The 20,260-nt window shown below is 42.7% G+C and overlaps 1 protein-coding gene across 1 annotated transcript in view; it reads left to right on the forward strand.

Annotated features, from left to right (window-relative positions):
• LOC115479195 (voltage-gated potassium channel subunit beta-1-like) overlaps positions 1-13,636 on the forward strand; it is a 207,269-nt gene extending 193,633 nt beyond the window's left edge. The window contains 6 exon segments of the mRNA XM_030217007.1: positions 71-191; positions 2,304-2,327; positions 2,330-2,397; positions 4,657-4,783; positions 10,611-10,699; positions 13,079-13,636. Coding sequence (XP_030072867.1) covers positions 71-191; positions 2,304-2,327; positions 2,330-2,397; positions 4,657-4,783; positions 10,611-10,699; positions 13,079-13,168 — 519 coding nt within the window. The 3' untranslated portion in view covers positions 13,169-13,636.
• Positions 13,637-20,260: the final 6,624 nt, after the last annotated feature.

The raw sequence follows: 20,260 nt of genomic DNA on the forward strand, positions 1-20,260 counted from the left end.
AGGTGGTTAAATAAATGTCCAGCATCCAAGAGTAGTTAATATACTGTAGTACTTAATTGATTTTCCACAGGAGGCCTATTCTGTAGCAAGGCAGTTCAATATGATTCCTCCAGTGTGTGAACAGGCCGAATACCATCTGTTCCAAAGAGAAAAGGTGGAAGTTCAACTGCCAGAGCTGTACCATAAAATAGGTGATGTAAACATTATCACGCGTGTTCTAAAATGGAATTGTCTGCCATTTAATAATGCACGTGGTGGGATGTGCCAGTGTGATTTTTTTGGATGTTTTTTTTTTGGTTTGTTTTACATGTTTTAATGCATGCATTGTATATAGCTAGAACTTTTTTACACATGCAAATTGATTGTACATTTGTTCTTAGATATGTGTATACAATCGATTTGCATCCACTAAAGGACTTTTTTACTAAGCTACACTAGATGCTAAAAATGGAGAACTGTGGGATGTGCTCTCTTGAGGTGACTTTGCTGCAAAAAAGTTGCAAGAAATTGCTAGCTTTTTTGTTAAAAACTGTTTCTCCCTGAAATGTAACTGAGGGACCCTTTTACAAAGCTACAGAAAGCACTAATGCGTGCTTACAGCAGCAAAAATGGCGTACCGCGGGAGGCACTGAGGCATCCCATGATAATTTTGACATGTGTGCCTGTTACCCACGTGCTAAAAATATTTTTTGTTATTTTTGGCACAGGAGACATGCCTGGGGACAGAGAGTGGGCATGTCCTGTGCTGATTGGTTAGTGCAGCTACATTGCCATGAGCTAACCAATTCGTACAGATGTCAGGAAGTATTTCTTTACGGAGAGATTAGTGGATGCTTGGAATGCCCTCCCGCGGGAGGTGGTGGAAATGAAAACGGTAACGGAATTCAAACTGCGTGGGATAAACATAAAGGAATCCTGTTCAGAAGGAATGGATCCTCAGGAGCTTAGCCAAGATTGGGTGGCAGAGCCGGTGGTTGGGAGGTGGGGATAGTGCTGGGAAGACTTATACGGTCTGTGCCACAGCCGGTGGTGGGAGCGGGGATAGTGCTGGGCAGATTATACGGTCTGTGCCGGGGCTGGTGGTTGGGAGGCGGGGATATGCTGGGCAGACTTATATGGTCTGTGCCAGAGCTGGTGGTGGGAGGCAGTGCTGATGGTTGGGAGGCGGGGGATAGTGCTGGGCAGATTTATACGGTCTGTGCCGGGGCTGGTGGTTGGGAGGCGGGGATAATGCTGGGCAGACTTATAGGTCTGTGCCAGAGCTGGTGGTGGGAGGCAGTGCTGATGATTGGGGGAGGGGATAGTGCTGGGAAGACTTATATGGTCTGTGCCAGAGCCGGTGGTGGGAGGCGGGACTGGTGGTTGGGAGGCGGGGGATAGTGCTGGGCAGACTTACACGGTCTGTGCGGGGCTGGTGGTTGGGAGGCGGGGATAATGCTGGGCAGACTTATATGGTCTGTGCCAGAGCTGGTGGTGGGAGGCAGTGCTGATGGTGGGAGGCGGGGATAGTGCTGGGAAGACTTATATGGTCTGTGCCAGAGCCGGTGGTGGGAGGCGGGACTGGTGGTTGGGAGGGGGGATAGTGCTGGGCAGACTTACACGGTCTGTGCCGGGGCTGGTGGTTGGGAGGCGGGGATAGTGCTGGGCAGACTTATACGTCTGTGCCCTGAAGAGGACAGGTAAATCAAGGTAGGGTATACACAAAAGTAGCACATATGAGTTTATCTTGTTGGGCAGACTGGATGGACCATGCAGGTCTTTTTCTGCCGACATCTACTATGTTACTATGTTTCGCACGTAGAAAATGGGTAGTGGTAGGGGCTCACATGCTATGGCCATTAATGAAAATTTCAGGAAAACTGGCCATTTTAGCCCAGTGGTAAAAATGGCCTCAGGGCGTGGAAATGGGACACATAAGGGCATGCTAAGCCCACTTTTTACTGCTGTCTGGTAAAAGGGCACCTAAGTGAGGTAAAGCTTTGCACTATTTGTGCAGTAGCTATGACTGCAGCCCAGTTCATGCGCTGACGGCTTACTGCTGTTAAAGCTACAGAGCCCCTAATTTTTGCAAACTATCTGATATACTGACTTGATAATTGCATGATTTCACAGCTTACTAGCAATTGTGTTTATGTTTTGCAAACAACTCTGCCAACAAAAACTATCACACACAAAAATGCACCAACGGGACATATTTTTTTCATGTACAAATCCATTTGCACAATAGTTTTGTTATCCCCAAAGTGTATAAAACCCAATATTTAATTCAACATCTGGTTATAGTCTGCTCGCTTGTTTTCTAGGAGTTGGAGCAATGACCTGGTCACCTTTGCCTGTGGCCTTATCTCAGGGAAATATGAAAACGGAGTTCCTGAAAGTTCAAGAGCTTCACTGAAGGTACAAACTGTTTGTTCTCATTTGCAAAATTACTAGACTATTATTAACCCAATCCAGCCACAGCTTATGAAAAATACTTATTGTTGTCTCCCTGTAACCAGAAGAGAAGCTTCTGTGAAATGCTCATGATTTAATTTTTGCTTCAGTGGCCAGATCAAGAAGTTGATCTCAAACGTTTCAACACATTCAGTGACTTGAGCAGCATTTCACAACTAAGTGTAACACCCCTTTGCCTGGGTGCTTCTGAGTCCGGGGTCCGAACAAGCTGGAGACTCCACAAAGGGCAGACTCCGTCGGACTGTCGCTCAGTCACTCACTTGGCACGCAGTGCCTCTACCTGGAGAAAGAAGTGTTAGTGGGTGGGATAACCCTCTTTCCCCAGGAAAATCTGGTTCACAAACTGGCGGTTAAGCGTAGGCTATCTTGATGGGATAACCATACACTGTTCACTCCAAAATGAGCACTCCACAGTCAGTAGCTTATAACAAAATAATGAACTGCAACCAGCTGCTCCGGTGAATTCAATAGGAAATGGTCCTTAACCAGATTATGTATCAAATCTCTCTTTCTCTCCTCCATGGTTCCTCAAAGGGAATCCTGCCTCCTTCACTTCCAGGTATATATCCAGGAACAATCAGGGCAATAAAAAAAATAGGTACAGTTATATACAGTTCCCCTGCGCAGTTTGGACTGAGTAATCTTGGTCTTAGTATCTGCTTCCTCTCCAATCCTCAGGAGCACTCCCTTGATGGGCTGAAACCCTCTTGGTTTGACCCTCTCCAGCAGTGTTCACTCTCCTGGAATCACCCTAGTCATCGGGACGGGCTCTCCTTAGCCCCAGTCCCCTGGCTCCTCAAGCCTTTTACTTTACTCTTGGTCTACTTCCCTATTCTCTGCAGGGTCTCTGTGTTTTTCTCCTGCTGCTTGCCTACCTGCCTCCCTCTAAAAAGCATGCACTCACTTTTATTATCTCTTAACTTCATATCCCCTGTCACTCTTCTCTCCAGGGGCACTATTCTCTGCATTTTATTTCATGTACACTCCCATGGGCTGGGCCTCCTCCCACCCAGGGACCTCCCAGTCATTCCACCCAGTGACTCTCAACCAGGGATTCTTTATTATTCCCTATCTTATAGGGGACAAAACACGCACCACTCAAACATCCGTAGATTCCATTCCATTGACTCCTTCCTCCTAGTATCATCCATTATCCTTTCCTATAATGTTTTTGGTCTCATGCATTACACCAGTGGTCCTATACCTCACACTAACATTATCGGCTTTTGTCTCACCTAGAATGTAAACCGCACTGAACCCTGGAAAGGGGATATTAGCGGTATACAAAAATTGATTTGATTTCATTTGATTTGACTGCCTGTGCATTAGTAAAGTGCTATAAGTCCAGGCTGAGTGATACGCTCGCCTCAAGCCCCATCGGCTCTCCATGTACAGGCAGGGCAGTGAGGACACCTACAATTCTCCCAGAACTCACTGCATATCGCAGAATTGATGCCTGATTCAGGGTAGGGGTACCGGATAAGGCTTCCCTTACTTCCCCTGCTTCTTAGTCATCACACAGAGAATAAAGAATGCAGTAATAGCAGGACAGAAATCAGAACTGCCCACATAAATTCACAGCATGTCAGCCATCGTGGATCATCCCACATCCTCCATTAACTTTTAGGCCTTATAACCCCCCCCCCCCCCCCCCAATCATTATTACCCCAACATCACCCTTCCCAGTATCATCATCTGGGTAAAAACACTTCCTGCTGTTTCCTTGGGTTTATATGGTTTTCAGAACCATTTTGTTCGCATCTCCCAGAAGCTGCTGCCCTAGGCGACCCCTAGTCCTGCCTAGTGTTCAGACTAGCCCAGCATCTTGGGTTTATAATACTCGTGACTTAATTTGAACTACTTTTGTGCTGCATGTATCCACTATACCCTGGGGAGGATGAGGTGAAGATTCAGTGGCAGGTTAAAACAGAACGAAGGCACAATTTTTTCAGTGGAGGAAAAGAACTCCAGGACTACTTACTACTGGGTTTTTTTTCTTTGTAAATGAAACGAAATGGAAAAAAAAAAAAGAACACAATTTAGTTTTTCATTTGCTTAGGTTTCAAAATAAAATTAAATGAGGAATTTTATTGGAATTTCCTATTTCCATTCAAACAAAATGCACATCCCTAATTATTTCTACATTCAATTAAATTTTGAATCACTAATTGCTGTATATAATACCATGCACGTTACTCCTAGTGCTACCAGTGGCTGAAGGACAAAATTCTAAGTGATGAAGGAAAAAGACAAAGAACAAAGCTGAAAGACCTTTCACCAATTGCAGAACGGCTTGGATGCACCCTGCCTCAGTTAGCAGTAGGAGAAGGCATTACAAATGCACTCCGATTGTATCTGTTGATACTTGTAACAATAAGCTATTTCTTTTACCAGAACTGAAATATTAGATAGTTCTTCAGGTAAAAGCAGCAAAGGTTCTAGAGCAGTGGTTCTCAAACCCGGTCCTGGAGGCACCCCAGCCAGTCAAGTTTTCAGGATACTCACAATGAATATTCATGAGAGAGATTTGCGTGCACTGCCTCCACTGCATGCAGATTTACCTCATGAATATTCATCATGGATATACTGAAAACCTGACTGACTGGGGTGCCTCCAGGACCGGGTTTGGGAACCACTGCTGTATAGACATTCTTCACTGCACATACAGTGCGACCTGCAAGAATGCTTGAGCAACAAGTCCAGTTGCATACTCATCAACGTATCTCACATTCAAGTAGGTCATATGCTCATATCAAATGTAGTACTTCGGTCTTATCTATGTATAATTGGAACTTAGAATAACTACTTTCAGGAGTATTCAAATTTGATCAGAGATCAACCCCTTAAATGATGCATGTATTAATTAGGTGGGAGACGGGGTAACATAACATTCAGGGGCCTTTTTACTAAAGCTTAACGCACACTAACAGAATTAGCATACACTACATTCTAAGAAGCCAATTTATTTATTTGTTGCATTTGTACCCCACATTTCCCCACCTATTTGCAGGCTCAATGTGGCTTACAGAGTACTGTCAAAGGCGTTTGCCCAGTCGGTGGATAACAAATACAAAGTTGTATAGTGATCATATGAGGTATAAGTGGAGGGTCGGAATGGATGAAGATTGCGTGTTGTCCTGTTCGATCATAGTCATGCTGTGTTGGGGTAGAGGTTGGATTTTAGTGATTTCCTGAAGTTCAAGTGGTCGTAGATTGTTTTCACAGCTTTTGGGAGCCCATTCCATAGTTGTGCATAAGCTGTTTTGTATTTCAGTCCTTTGCAATTTGGGTAGTGTAGGTTTAGGTAGGAGCTTGATGATCTGACTGTTTCTATTGATAAGTCTATGAGGTCTGTCATGTATTCTGGGACTATGCCGTATATGATTTTGTGGACTAAGGTGCAGATTTTGAAGATGATCCATTCTTTGATTGGGAGCCAATGCCACTTTTCTTGGAGGGGTTTGGTACTTTCGAAGTGTGTTTTGCTGAATATCAGCCTGGCTGCTGTATTTTGGGCAGTCTGGAGTTTTTTATGAGTTGTTCTTTGCAGCCCGCGTAGATTCCGTTGCAATAATCTGCATGGCTTAGGACCATTGATTGTATTAGGTATATATCCATAGGTATATAGGACTATATATGGCACCTAAAAAATTGGCGCTGAAAAAAATGCTTAAGCTGTATTCTATAAGCTGTGCCTAAACATAGGACAGTTTATAGAATTAATGCTTATGTGGAGAGGTCACACGTAAATTTAGGCATCACCATTTTCACCAACAGAAACATGGTGCAAATGCCCGCACTTAAATTTATGTGCAGTATACCTACAATTACATGCATAACTCAAAACCATGCCACTGATCCACTCTGAAACACCCATGACCCTTCCATTTCCACACCCCCTTTTTCGGGCATACATTTTAGGTGTGGATCCTGTGCCTAACTTTACACACGTAAGTCCCAATTAAATCTAATTAATTATTGGAACTAATTGGCTCATTATTCTATTAAATGCACAAATCGGGAATGCACCTAAATTTGTGCATGCAATTTTTGGCGACCTTTATAGAGTCAGGGGATAATGGGCTTCTTAGCATTTAGGCATGCTAATGTCCATTAGCACTCACTAAGCTTTAGTAAAAGAGCCCCTTAATATTAAAAATAAAACCAGTAGATAACTCAGGATCACATGAAAATATCATAAAGGTATCTTGTCCAGCACATCTGATCTGCGAGTTATTTCTCCATGTTTGCTGCATTAAAGGAGATTTTGGTTAAAGAGTTGTGAGTCTTATCATAGTGATGTTCAGTACTCTGGTTTTAAACTGCATGCCTTTCATACCTCATGGAAAGGGCAGATAAGTATTTACCATATGAAAAATAAATTAGTTTTTAACATGCAAGGCATTTTATTCAGAGATGTCTCAGTATTTATCAAAACTATTAATTCCACAGTGACCCACTAGAACACTTTGCTCACAATCTCAAAATCAATTGGTTATTCCTTCTCTATACTGTACGAGGGTTGATTCTACTAGAAATTCTGCTTTTTTTCTTCATAGCCTTTACTCTTTGGTATTTTCTTCCACGTGAACTGCATGTTGAATTACTTAAGGTCTTAAAACCTACTTTTTTATATTGGCCCTTATGGGATCATGACTGGCTCGACCTTCTAGATGGACTGTTTAATTGAGTGAGGTTTTATTTGCTATTTCAGTGAACGTAGGATGTGGTTACTACTACTGCCTTGTTACTGGAATGCAGAGATGAAATTTATTGTTTTATAGATGGATGGGGTTAGTACACAGTTTTAGGGTTAATGATTTTAGGTTTTGGGGGGGGGGGGGTTTTAAGACAAATGTTTTTATGGTGAACCTCCTTTGTAAACTGCTTTGATCTGGACACACCTAGAAGAGCACTATATCAATAGTTGCTTATAAATAAAGGAAGGAAACAGTTGTGTAAAATTGTCAGTATTTTAAGACTAAACTAGTACATAAGTATATAAGTAATGCCAACTGGAAAGACCAAGGGTCCATCGAGCCCAGCATCCTGTCCACGACAGCGGCCAATCCAGGCCAAGGGCACCTGGCAAGCTTCCCAAACGTACAAACATTCTATGCAATCAAGCCATTGTGACATCACTAATGAGGTTGGCTCTTATTGGTGGAATGAGCCACTATGACATCACAATAGGTTAAATCACTGCTCTATGTAATAAAAGTGAGCCAAGTAGAGGACTTAAGTACATAAGTAATGCCACACTGGGAAAAGACCAAGGGTCCATCGAGCCCAACATCCTGTCCACGACAGCGGCCAATCCAGGCCAAGGGCACCTGGCAAGCTTCCCAAACGTACAAACATTCTATACATGTTATTCCTGGAATTGTGGATTTTTCCCAAGTCCATTTAGTAGCAGTTTATGGACTTGTCCTTTAGGAAACCGTCTAACCCCTTTTTAAACTCTACCAAGCTAACCGCCTTCACCACGTTCTCCGGCAACGAATTCCATAGTTTAATTATGCGTTGGGTGAAGAAAGATTTTCTCCGGTTCGTTTTAAATTTACTACACTGTAGTTTCATCGCATGCCCCCTAGTCCTAGTATTTTTGGAAAGCGTGAACAGACGCTTCACATCCACCTGTTCCACTCCACTCGTTATTTTATAAGCCTCTATCATGTCTCCCCTCCCGTCTCTTCTCCAAACTGAAAAGCCCTAGCCTCCTTAGTCTTTCTTCATAGGGAAGTCGTCCCATCCCCGCTATCATTTTAGTTGCCCTTCGCTGCACCTTTTCCAATTCTACTATATCTTTCTTGAGATGCGGCGACCAAAATTGAACACAATACTCAAGGTGCGGTCGCACCAAGGAGCGATACAACGGCATTATAACTAGGAACCTTATGTTCTTATGTAACCAAGTTGGAAGCCTTTTTTTTTTTTTAAGAGGTAGTACCCTTTGAAGTATTCCCATAGAGTATCTACAAAGGAGACATACCAACCCTTTCCCAACCCTGAAACTGTCTTTTTTTTTTTTTTTTTTAGGGAGGAGAGGAGCAAATATCTTGATCCTCTGAATGTTTATAATAAAAGATTTTGAAAATAGCACGAAGCTGTAACTCATTTCCAAACAAACTTACAGTATTTGTCATTATATTATAATTCTTGTTTTTCATTCTGATATAGAGGACAGACAGCACCGTTTAGTCAGAAGCCATTAACCATATTTAGAGCTGCAGTCCCTGTGCTTTGCTGTTTAAATCAGGGGCGTATCTGGACTCGGGCGGTAGGGGGGGCCAGAACCAGAGGGAGGGGGCACATTTTAGCCCCCCCCCCCCCCCACCATTTCCGGACCCCCCCCCCTCGCCACCAATGACACCCTCCCCCGCTGCTGTCACTTACCTTTGCTGGCGGGGACCCCAACCCCCCGCCCCGAGGCCTCTCCTTCCATGCAGGCTGCGCCGCTGCAAGTTTCAACGCTTCCTGTTCTTCTGAGTCTGACGTCCTGCACGTACAACGCGCAGGACGTCAGACTGAATTCCAAATTCTGAGTCTGACGTTCTGCACGTTGTACGTGCAGGACGTCAGACTCAGAAGAACAGGAAGCGTTGAAACTTGCATCCTGCACAGAAGATAGGACTTCGGCTGGCGGGGGCTTGGGGTCCCCCGCCAGCAAAGATCGGCGACGGGTGGTGGCGGGCGGGAGGGGGAGGTGGAGAGGGTCTGTTGTAGGGGGGTCCAGGGCGAAATCTGCGGGGGCCCAAGCCCCTGTGGCCCCACGCAGATACGCCCCTGGTTTAAATTAAACACATTGCTCATCTGACATAAAACATCCCATGCAGCTCAACAGTTTCAAAGGCAACTCCAAAGCTGTACAATGGACTAGAACTGTTCTTACTGTGCATGTCACCAAATACAAGTGTTTTCTGTTACCTTTTCCGTCTTTTACAAAAGACTCCATATTCAGTGAGTCATTTATAAAATACTCTGCAAACCATGACATTTCAGACATGGACAACCCTTTTTACCTAGATGATGTCTGCAAAATGGACTTTTAGCTGTCAGGAGGTGGCCATAAAAGCCAACCTTGTGCCATGGCAACTGAATAGAATACCTGTGGAAGCCTTGCCCCTTAAACCTTCTCACAATCGGATAGGTGATTGCCGCTAAAATCGTCTCATCTGTGTGCTGCCACCCAGGCTGTGAAAAAGCAGGTGCATAAAACTTGTGGAGTGTTGTCCCATTCCATCCACGACTGTCAACACTAAGCAACTGTACATATCTTCTTACACTGCAGGGATAGGAACAGACCTGTTTCTTGTAGTCTCTGATGGCCATGCCTCAAAACATTACTTGATATGCATCCCAGCCATAGCCACAACTCTTCTCCACTTTTTTATGCTGTGATTAAGTCTAGCTGCATTTCTCTCCTCCCAAGTCCATGTGGTCATTGTTTTTTTTTTTTCTCATTGGCTGGGTAGAAAGGAAGGGAAAAGCGGGTTCCAGCTGCAATTTAAAAATAGCTACAGAAGCTAGCTTCTTCTTAACTGTGTAGCAATGATTTGGCCTCATCGCTTGGGAAATCCCCACCCCAATGGAGGATGCATTAGGCTTCACCAGAGCAAGAGCCACCACTTGCCTCTTCCCTACCCCTTACGCTCCCCTTAAGGCACCAGGGCTGGCCCACTACCCTCACCTCTTTGAGGAATACTAGATGCCTGATCAACACCCAAGTCATGACCCCCTTTCCCTTCAATGAAGGATGGTCAGGTATTTGTGGAATTAGCAAAGTGCTTACTCTTGACCAGAAGGCTAATTTGTATCCAGAAGCTGGCAGGATTGAAAATATGAACTAAGTGCCAGGTGCAAAGGGAAAATTCATTAACATGAACTCTCTTCCTCACTCCTGACATCATCAGCCCAGTCATGGTTTCTGTTTGGTCTTTTCAACAGCTTCAGAAACCTGCTCCATGTTTTCTATGAAAAAACCCAAGAGTCTGGTAAATGAAGCCCCAGCCGTTTACATATCTTTACTTTCCAGTTACATAAATTTGACTTAAAACTTTTTTCAGTTTGTAGTCTTCACTGTGAAGTACAACTAAATACAGCACATTCTATCCATACTTCTGTTTACTGAAAAACAAATCATGTCTCTTCCCCAGCTTGGTGTCTGCGAAACGAAGGGGTGAGTTCTGTTCTTCTGGGATCATCCAATGCAGAGCAACTTACAGAAAACCTGGGTGCAATTCAGGCAAGTAAACAAAGGATACTCATAAACTTAACTATACTGCATACAGAAAATGCTAGCACATGGGGAACCAATCCAGGCTTACAATGGAGAGGAAAGGTAAGAACATGTCAAGAGGATGTGTTCTGCTTTGCATTCTTCTGGGATGAGATGCCAGATGTGACTGACCGTTTGATATTCAGTAATCAAGGTCTGAGATACTGGAGCAGTTGCTGCTCAGAAGAGGAACTTTAACTCCGCTTCAGTTTATGCTCTAGGTAACAGAAAACAGAACAATTATAAAGGTACATTCAACTGACAGCCCCACTCTTAAAGGTGAATTAACAGCACTAGGACTTGCCGAGCAGAAGCCACATCTCTACTTTGATCCCGCCACACACAGATTACTCAGTCCTCTCTCTGCTGTTGTCCGTATCCCTGCATTATAATTTAACTGTAATTAAGAAGGCCACCAAAAAATCCCAAAAAAGTCAAGCCTATGTACTCCCATATTAGTGGGAGAGGTGTTCATTTCTTGAACGAAGGACTAAGGGGCGGAATTCAATAAATGGTGCCAGAAAGACCCACGCTAAACGCGCATTCTGCAAAGGGAACTACACAGAGCATCCTTGGCAGAATACTAGCTTAATGTGAAGCTTGCGCCTAACTTTGGGCGCTAGACTTACAGCTGCTAAAACCTGATGTAATGCTGGAGCCCAACTTAGAGGCCCTTTTGCAAAGCTTGTAGCAAGCACTAACACAAACTTACTGCAGCAAAAAAATTGCTTACCATGGGGCATCCAGCGGTAATTTTGGGATGTGCACACACCAAAAAATTTAAAAAAAACTTTTCAGCGCTGGGGATGGGTCTGGGTGTAGAGTGGGTGTGTTCTGTGCTAATCAGCATGCAGGCATTGACGCACACTAACTGATTAGTATAGGTTTAGAATGCGAGACCCTACAAATAGGTGGTGGTACGGGCTCACGTGCTGATGTCCATACGCTAAAAGAAAAATTAGCGCATGGCCATTAATACTAAAAATTGGTCATTTTACCACCAACAGTAGAAATGTCCTTAGTGCACGGGAGCAAGGTAAGGCCACATTTTACCGCTGTTTGGTAAAAGGGCCCCTTAGGAATGGAAATGGAATTAGTCTATAACATCTTGTCTAAATCCAGGAAACACCTCTGATCGGCCCATGCCCCTTTGCAGATGCACACGAGAGAAGTTATGCACTCAGTTTACAGAATAGACACATCAGACAGCTAAACATACAACTGCTAATTAGTGCTCCCAAGTGAGTGCCAATTTAGCATCAATTAACCAAGTTATGTGCATAACTATTTGCCTAACTTTAGGCACCATTTATAGAATTGTGCTACAAAGTGACTTACTCACTAAGTAAAGATTTGCTAAACACAACAGTTTAATATGCTTGGAACTTCTGAAATGCATGTTGTGCACAGTCAACAAGCACCAACGCTGACCAGATGATAGTAAAGAGAAATTGGAAGGTATACATAGGACATCCCCATCCCCCAACTATTTAAACCAGCCAATTTTGCTATGCTGGAGTCCTCCACGATCACAGTTCAATCCATTTACTAATTTGCTTGCTGAAATAAGGAAACAGATGAATGGACATGATATTTAATGCTTTTGAAGTAAACAAAGCCTAAAAAAACTTTTATATTTTCAACTGCTTGCAAAGTCCATTTTATCCCTAAATTTGTCTCAACATTTCTTATCAAGTGATAAAAGTCTAGATTGTGTTCTTTGGTTTTAGCACGTGGGTTAAATATTCATATGCTAAACGCTAGACACACCCATGGGCGTCTCTAGCATTTAGCATGCACGAAAAACACTAGTGCATCTTTGTAAAGGACCCTCTGACTAAAGCAGTATTAAAGACAAGTAACCATTGGCAAGAATTACAAATTTGCACACACGTATTATATATATATATATATATATATATATATATATATATATAACACAACACTGAAATAAATGTTTTCTCATAACAACTGCAGCACTTGCTGAATTCTTATTGATGTGCCAGTCTACTTTTGATTTATTTTAAAATCTCTTTTTTTGTCCTAATACATTTTCTTATATTCTTTAGACTATTGGGCCATTTTTTTTTTATTCACACAGTTTTCACACTGTATATGTATCATTAGTATAACAGTTGCATTGAATTACCTTGATATGCTGGAGCAGTGAAAAACACCACACAACAGTCCAGTCCTGACCATCTTCCTAGTACCAACCTGTAAAAAGGCTGCTCAACCTAGTTCCCTGCACCAGAAATCAGTGCAATCTGGCAGTTAGTCTGGCAATCCCTGTTAGCACTGAATGTGTTCTAGGAACCAACAGCATTGTCTCTGGTTTTCTTCTAGGTACTTCCAAAGATGACATCACATGTTGTGAGTGAGCTTGATAACATACTGGGGAATAAGCCATACAGCAAAAAAGACTACCGCTCGTAATGCGCTGCACGACTAAAGGAGACTGCATGATTTTAAACTAATGGCCTGTACATAGACTGGATCAATCTCCAGTCATTGTAATCATTCAGCAACTTGCTGCACCTTCCTATCGTTGCTGGAGTTTTCAACCCGTTTGCTGTTGCTACCACTGAGCATGTAACTTCAAAAGCACATCTAAGAGCCATTAAAAACTGAAGACCACCCCGTCCCTCCCTGCGTATTTTCTTATGCTAAAGGCAATGATTAGCCAGTTCCCCTAAAACCTCTTGCTTGTCCAGCAAAAGATGCAATATGTATAGTAAGCCTGTAACGGTCAAGTACCTGGTTGTAAAATAGTGTTATGCAAATTTCATTTTTCAAAATTGTGAAAACAGTGATCCAAGGTAACAAGATCCTGAGGAATTCTTCAGCTAAATAAACAGGCACGTTGTACAAGATTCATGCTTGGTTACCAGACTGAAAATGGACAGATCAGCACTGAGTTACTTTGATCAATATAAAAACATTTTGGTTCTCTCCAAGGATTCTGCATGCTCACAGCACACAGCAGTTAAATACTCTATTTTAGGAAACATGAACGCAGGCTATTAAAAGGGACAGCTCTCAAAGAATTTAAAGTGCAAAAATTCACATTCTTGTAAATCAGGGATAAAAGCCCTCTAAGGGCTGAACTGTGTGTGTTTACAGAAGGAATATACAGGAAATTGTAAATGTTGCACTGATTCCTTACGACACAGACTGAAAACATCAGGGTCCAGTAGAGTTGCTATAACTGATTTTATTTAAAAAAAAAAAAAAATTCTAAACTGTGAAGAAGGGGTTTAGCAAGCAATTGCTAGTCTGCTTATCTTATTACAATCTGTTTTTCGGCTCTGTACTTTTTGCACAGCTAAAACAAATTTAAAAACACATAGGAGCTTTTCGATATTAAATGCTTTGTTGCATTTCTATGCTGTAAAATAGTAAAATCAAAACAATTCTTTTAAAATATATGTAAAGTTACCATTAATGTTTATGACTTCAGAAAGTACTTTTTTTTTTTTTTGAAGTAACATATTTCGATGACTGGGCACAGACTAGTAAAAAAGGCCCATTTCTGGAGTAAATGAAACGGGCGCTAGCAAGGTTTTCCTCCCCAACCCCTCCCCCCTCCCTACCCCTTCGTCGTTGTGAAGCCACTGACGCCATTGCTCCGCACCTTGTCAACGCACCTTCATCACAGTCTTCGTTCTGAAGCCACTGATGCCATTGGTCCGCCTTGATGTGTGACGCCATTGCTCCACCCTCGACGTCCTCACGTTTGACGCGAGGGCGGGGCCCAGAGACTTGGTGATTTCGGTGGCTTCACCACCACGAACCCTTCATGAAGGAAATGATGTCAGTGGCTTGGCTTCAGTGACGTCAGCGTCTTCAGAACGTTGAGGATGTTTTATTATATAGACTAGGAAAAAATGCCCGTTTCTGAGCGCAATGAAACGGGTGCTAGCAAGGGGCCCCCTCCCTCCGTCCCTCCGAGCTACTTGCCTTGTTCGGGGTTCACGTCACTGTGTGTGGGGAGGGTTTGGGGTGGTTTTTTTTTTTTCTGCGCCTCCGTGGCCGTGCCTGTGGCGTTTCCATTTCAGCCCTCGAGTATCATAGCTCCGCCCTCGACGTCATGACGTTTTGACGCGAGGGCGGTGCAGACACTCCAGGGCACACCGGATATCTCAGGCGCCTCAACTTCCGTGGAGGCTTCAGAACGTTGGGGTTGCCTTTTATATAGAGAGATAAGCATTCTTATATCATGATTCTCATTGATAGGTCAATGCGAGTTACGTTCAGGTACAGCAGGTATTATTTCTTTATTTCTGAAAGGCAGGTTTAAGTGACTTTCCCAAGGTCACAAGGAGTGCCATTGGGATTTGAACCTGGCTTTCCTGCTTCTCAGCTCACTGCTGAAAGCACCAGACTATTCCTCCACTTAAGTGATTGGCAACATAAGGACAGAAGAGAGCTCTTTCAAGGGGGCACAGACAGTCCCTTTTATAAGGCTGCAGACTGTCTGAAGATACAAGCTGGGCTCTTGATTCCCTTGTTTTTCCAAATACTTCAAAGGTTTTTTTTTAATACTTTCTCGTCTTTACTTCTATAGAACAGCCTTTTCTCCTTTCCACCATTCCACACAGCTGAGCAGCTCTGGACAGGTATTTGACACTCATCTCTTACACTTATGCAAAGGATTACGTTTACTACAGCAATTTATTAATTTTTTATTTTATTTATTGCATTTGTATCCCACATTATCCCACCTATTTGCAGGCTCAATGTGGCTTACATAGTTTTGATAACATTGTCATTGCAAGGTGACATATACATTTATTATTGTGCAGAGGTCAGATGAGGATAGAAAGAAGGAGCGGGGTGCTTAAGGTAGCTATAGTCGATGAGTTACCTTAATTGATTGGATTATCGGGGGAATTATTGTGGCTATTAGTTCGCATTGTATGCCTTGCTGAAGAGATATGTCTTAAGAGATTTGTGAAAAATAGTTGTTTCGCCGATAGTTCTCAAGTCTATAGGCAGTGCGTTCCACATTTGCGTGCCTAAATACGAGAATGTGGTCGCATGCATCTGTTTGTACTTTAGTCCTTTACAGCTGGGGAAGTGCAATTCAAATAAGGGCCTTCTTTCCCCACTAAAGAAGAATCTGGCGCGAGAGGGCTACTGCCCACACGCTGCTGGATCCCCTAGGAACAGCTACATCAAGTGAAATGTCAGAAGCACGACAAGGGCTTCCAAACAGGAGGCTTCCTTTTTCCTTCCCTCGCTCTCTGTTAAAACTGGAATCACGATAGTAAGCTGCTACTTTTTTCTCTTTCACCACCATCAACCTTCTAACCAGAATAGTTCTGGGCTTTTTCTCATAACTCTTGCCTATAACTACTGAGGCCACTCTTCGAGAGGAACATCATAGTAAATCGTATAAGCCACTCGTGACTGATAACCACAATAATTCCACCCCCCCTTTACAATAGTGCTGAAAATTTTCCATATTTCTCCAATTTCAACTTTTTTTTTGCTACATACAGAATATTGGTCTTGTTAAGGGCAGATTGGTAGCAACCAGTGTGAGCCACAATGGGAGAGGAAGAAATTCCAGGACCGCAGGGGTGCACGTAAGTGAAAACAAAGTAAGCTAGGGAAAAAGCAGAAATGGAGACAGAGAAAAGAATAGGTAGAGAAGATAAGACATAAAAAGGAGAAAACATGCAGTAGGAGAGAAAATGCAAGATTTTTTAAAGACCAGCTCGTGGACCAGTAGCAGTGCTGCAGATTGTTTTACACAAGACTTGGCTCAGCTCCTGGGTCATGCCTTCTGTTGTGTGGCACATATGTGTGCTACACAGGCAGCCCTCAGAACGCCTACCGAGGAGGGGGTGCCGGCTGTTGCTCAATGGCAACATTCAGAAACCAAATTTAGGATTCATCTCAGATGAGCTGCGGGTTTATCACCCCCTAACCAAGGGCAGCTGCTACTGCAAGTGCTGGGCTGAAATGGAAGGGAGATGATGGGGAAAGGAACAGAAGCAAATAGTTTAGATATGAAAATATTTCTTCTGCAACATAAAACAGGTTCAATACATGTACATATTCAGGAATCATTCAGTTCAGAACTTTAAGAGGATGGAGGAAAACACAAATAGAGAACATAATGTCAAACATTCTGGTTTTCAAGATTTTGTTATACCTAAATTTTTCTTGTTTATCACTACAGTTACAGATATGCGATGTGTGTTTGCATGTGTGAAGTGTGTGTGGAATATAAATGGATCAGATGTGATTATGTGTAGGAGAAAACTAGGCTTAAACTAGAATCGGAGTAGTTGATGAGACACCAAAGGCAAAAGCAATTTTTAAAATAAACATGCCACCATGCCAGATGGAACTAACTTCTGCAGGAAAAAATGACACAGGGCCTAAGCACTTAAGTTTAGCGTGTGTGCTATTGCAAAACAGATCCCCAATGGACCTGTGTCTGCAAAACTGTTGAATTAAGGGGTAGTTCAGAGGACGTTTTTGCTACCTGTGGGATTACAAGTTTATGGAAAAATCCTGCTTTCTAACTAAGCCCCGTGGCAATGGCATGCAGCAAATTGGCCCTACCACCGGGCTACCTTTTGTTTTTACCGCTGGGTTAGTACGGGAGCCCCTATCACCTCCTAAATAGGAGGTGGTAAGGGCTTCCCCCAGGAAATAACCATGTAGCCATGCAGCAAGTGCTTACCTTACCACATGGCCATTTCTGTTTAACCCCCCCCCCCCAAAAAAAAATCCCCCCATCCTTTTACCTACTGTGGTAAAAGGGAGCCTCCGCGCGCAGCAAACCCACACGCCAACGCCACCGTAGGCATCCTTTTACCTCAGCTTTTTTTTTTTGTTCCCCACACTTTTTTCCCCACTCATGGCAGGCTCAATGTGGCAGGCAATGGAGGGTTAAGTGACTTGCCCAAAGTCACAAGGAGCTGCCTGGGCCGGGAATCGAACTCAGTTCCTCAGTTCCCCAGGACCAGTGTCCACCACCCTAACCACTAGGCCACTCCTCCAGCTTGGTAAAAGGACCCCTTAATGACAACCAGAAGGTTTTTGAAATGAAAGTAATTTATCAAAGAATCTCTTGTAAAGCTGGTCCTGCATCGTAAGTGGTGCATGAGGTATAATATTCTACCCTACTTGAATTTATATGCAAATGCATGTTTTCGTTTAGACTTCATTGATACTACACTTGCATGCACGCTCACCTTCAGTTTGAAATCAGCTATTTGTGCACAAACTAAGTAACTTCATAAATACAATCTTTCAAGCTTAATGGGGATGTTTTGTTATGTGAAATAGTTAGCGAAGATCGATTTCTTTGCACCAGTACAAAAAAGGATGCCCAACAGAAATAGTTTCTGAATGAGACTGTTAAATTGAAACAGAAGCAGTAATATATCTGTGACAAAACTGTTCTCTCATGCAAGTATTTTATATGAACTGAACCCTCACTAAAGGAAATAAAATACAGATCTAGGATACTATTTAACAAAAATGTGCGACTCTGATATCTTTATTTAATGAATATGCAAAAAGTGAGTCATCTTATGCATGCTTTTTTATGTGTATTTAAAGTAAGGGATTCTGCACATATTAAGTGTTTTGGATGGAATCAGGACAACCAATGATATAATGATTACAACTGATATTGAACTGTTTTACACCATCTCCCACACCAAACATTTTCCATTGAGAGATCTGTTTTGAACAAAAGAACCAACACTAGCATTCCCACTGAATTCATTACAGAATTAGCCAGTTTAACCCTCTCAAGGAATTTTAACTATAAATTTGACAAATGTTTTCATAAACAAATCGAGGGTACAGTGAAGGGTGCCACAATGGCCCTGGACATAGCAACTTTATAGTCAGTAATTTTGAAGAGGTTTCCTTACAGAACAAACCATTTAATGGTAACATTTTCTTATGGAAAAAGGTATCTAGAAAACATTCTACTCTGGTACAGGGACCGTCAACACCCTGACACTTTTCTTTCTTGGTTAAATCAATCTGATGTATGTCTGAAATTTCAAAAGACATTACAGAAAATCTGATGATCATTTTGAAACTTTCATTTATCATAAACCTACAGATAGGAACAAACTGTTGCATTACCAGAGTTTCCCTATGAGAAGTTTAAAAGATAATAGACCAAGCTGATTTTCAAACACAAGCTATTGATATGTCTGAAAGATTTAAAGCAAAAAGATACCCTACATGTTGAATAGAGGCATGCTACGATAGGCCCAGACACACTGACCACAAGGCCCTATGAATCAACACACCACCATCAAGGAAAAAGACCCCTTCAGCGTGCACTATCCACTTGTCAGGATTGGATACTTATACGATCCTTAGGATGCACTGGCATTTCTTACAGAGTATAGCGTGTTTTCAGGGCCATGGCTTGTTGGTAGTGAATGCTAGGGATCCCACTCTGTGAAGGTTTGGTACCCTCAGTATTACCACCATTATCTTCTTGACTGAATGACAGACTGACTTTTGATGTACTCATGTCCACTCAGTATACAGTTCATATTAGTTTTGTTCCAACTGTGATTTTAATGTATTATCATTCAATATATTTATTATATGTTTATATTTGCTAGAGGGTGACCAAAATTTGCCATTTGGTTTGGGCCAAAACCAAAGCCGAAACTGAAACCATCACCCCCGCCCCCATTCTGGCAGAGTGAAACTCGCCCTGCCAAAAAGTGGAATGGGTAGGGCTGGACCAACTACCCTCCTTCCCCCCCCCCCTACCTCCTGGTGGTCTAGTGGTTCTTCAGGCCAGGAGCAATCTTGAGTCTTTCCTGTCCATCCCAGTTTTGCAGTCAAAATGACTCCCGTGACTTCCTTGGGCAGCCATTTTCAGATTAGAGCAGAGACAAGGATTGCTCCTGCCCATGCTGGTTTCAATCTCCCACAGCAGTCTCGTTAGGCTACAGCAGGAAGTTGTGGTAGCCATTTTGACTGCGTAATTCGGTTGGACATGTCGCTCCTGCCCCAAAAGAACCACTAGACCACAAAGGTGTCTAAAGGTAGGCCCAGGGAGGTCTTTTGGGTTGGCAGGCAGAAAGTGGTCACTGGGAGGAGGAGTTTCAATTTCAATTGAAACATGAGCGAACCTGGCCTCTAATATTTACAATTGTCCTTACAAGAAGGAGTGTTTGTGCCTCTGACACAACATGTCAGGCAGTTATCTAAACAACTGAATAGTAGGATTAGAAGGTCACAATTCTTATCAAAGATTACTTTATTAATAAATTGTATTTGACAGTTACTGGCTTTTTCCATTGACTGCTTCTTCTTTGGACCTATATTCTGATGCACCTGCTTTGTGCCTCTCATTCTTCTATGCAGAAAGTGAGTTATTTTATGCATTTAAAGCAAGAATGTTGCATTGGATACTTTAAGAAGTTGGAATGAAGAAAATGATATCAAATATGAATGCTCTCACGAAAAGAGTGTAAACTAGAAGAGTTCAGATAGATAGGTGGCTGGGGCAATAGATGGAAA

The sequence above is a fragment of the Microcaecilia unicolor genome, chromosome 10, assembly GCF_901765095.1.
Source record: "Microcaecilia unicolor chromosome 10, aMicUni1.1, whole genome shotgun sequence".
In the NCBI taxonomy this organism is placed as follows: domain Eukaryota; kingdom Metazoa; phylum Chordata; class Amphibia; order Gymnophiona; family Siphonopidae; genus Microcaecilia; species Microcaecilia unicolor.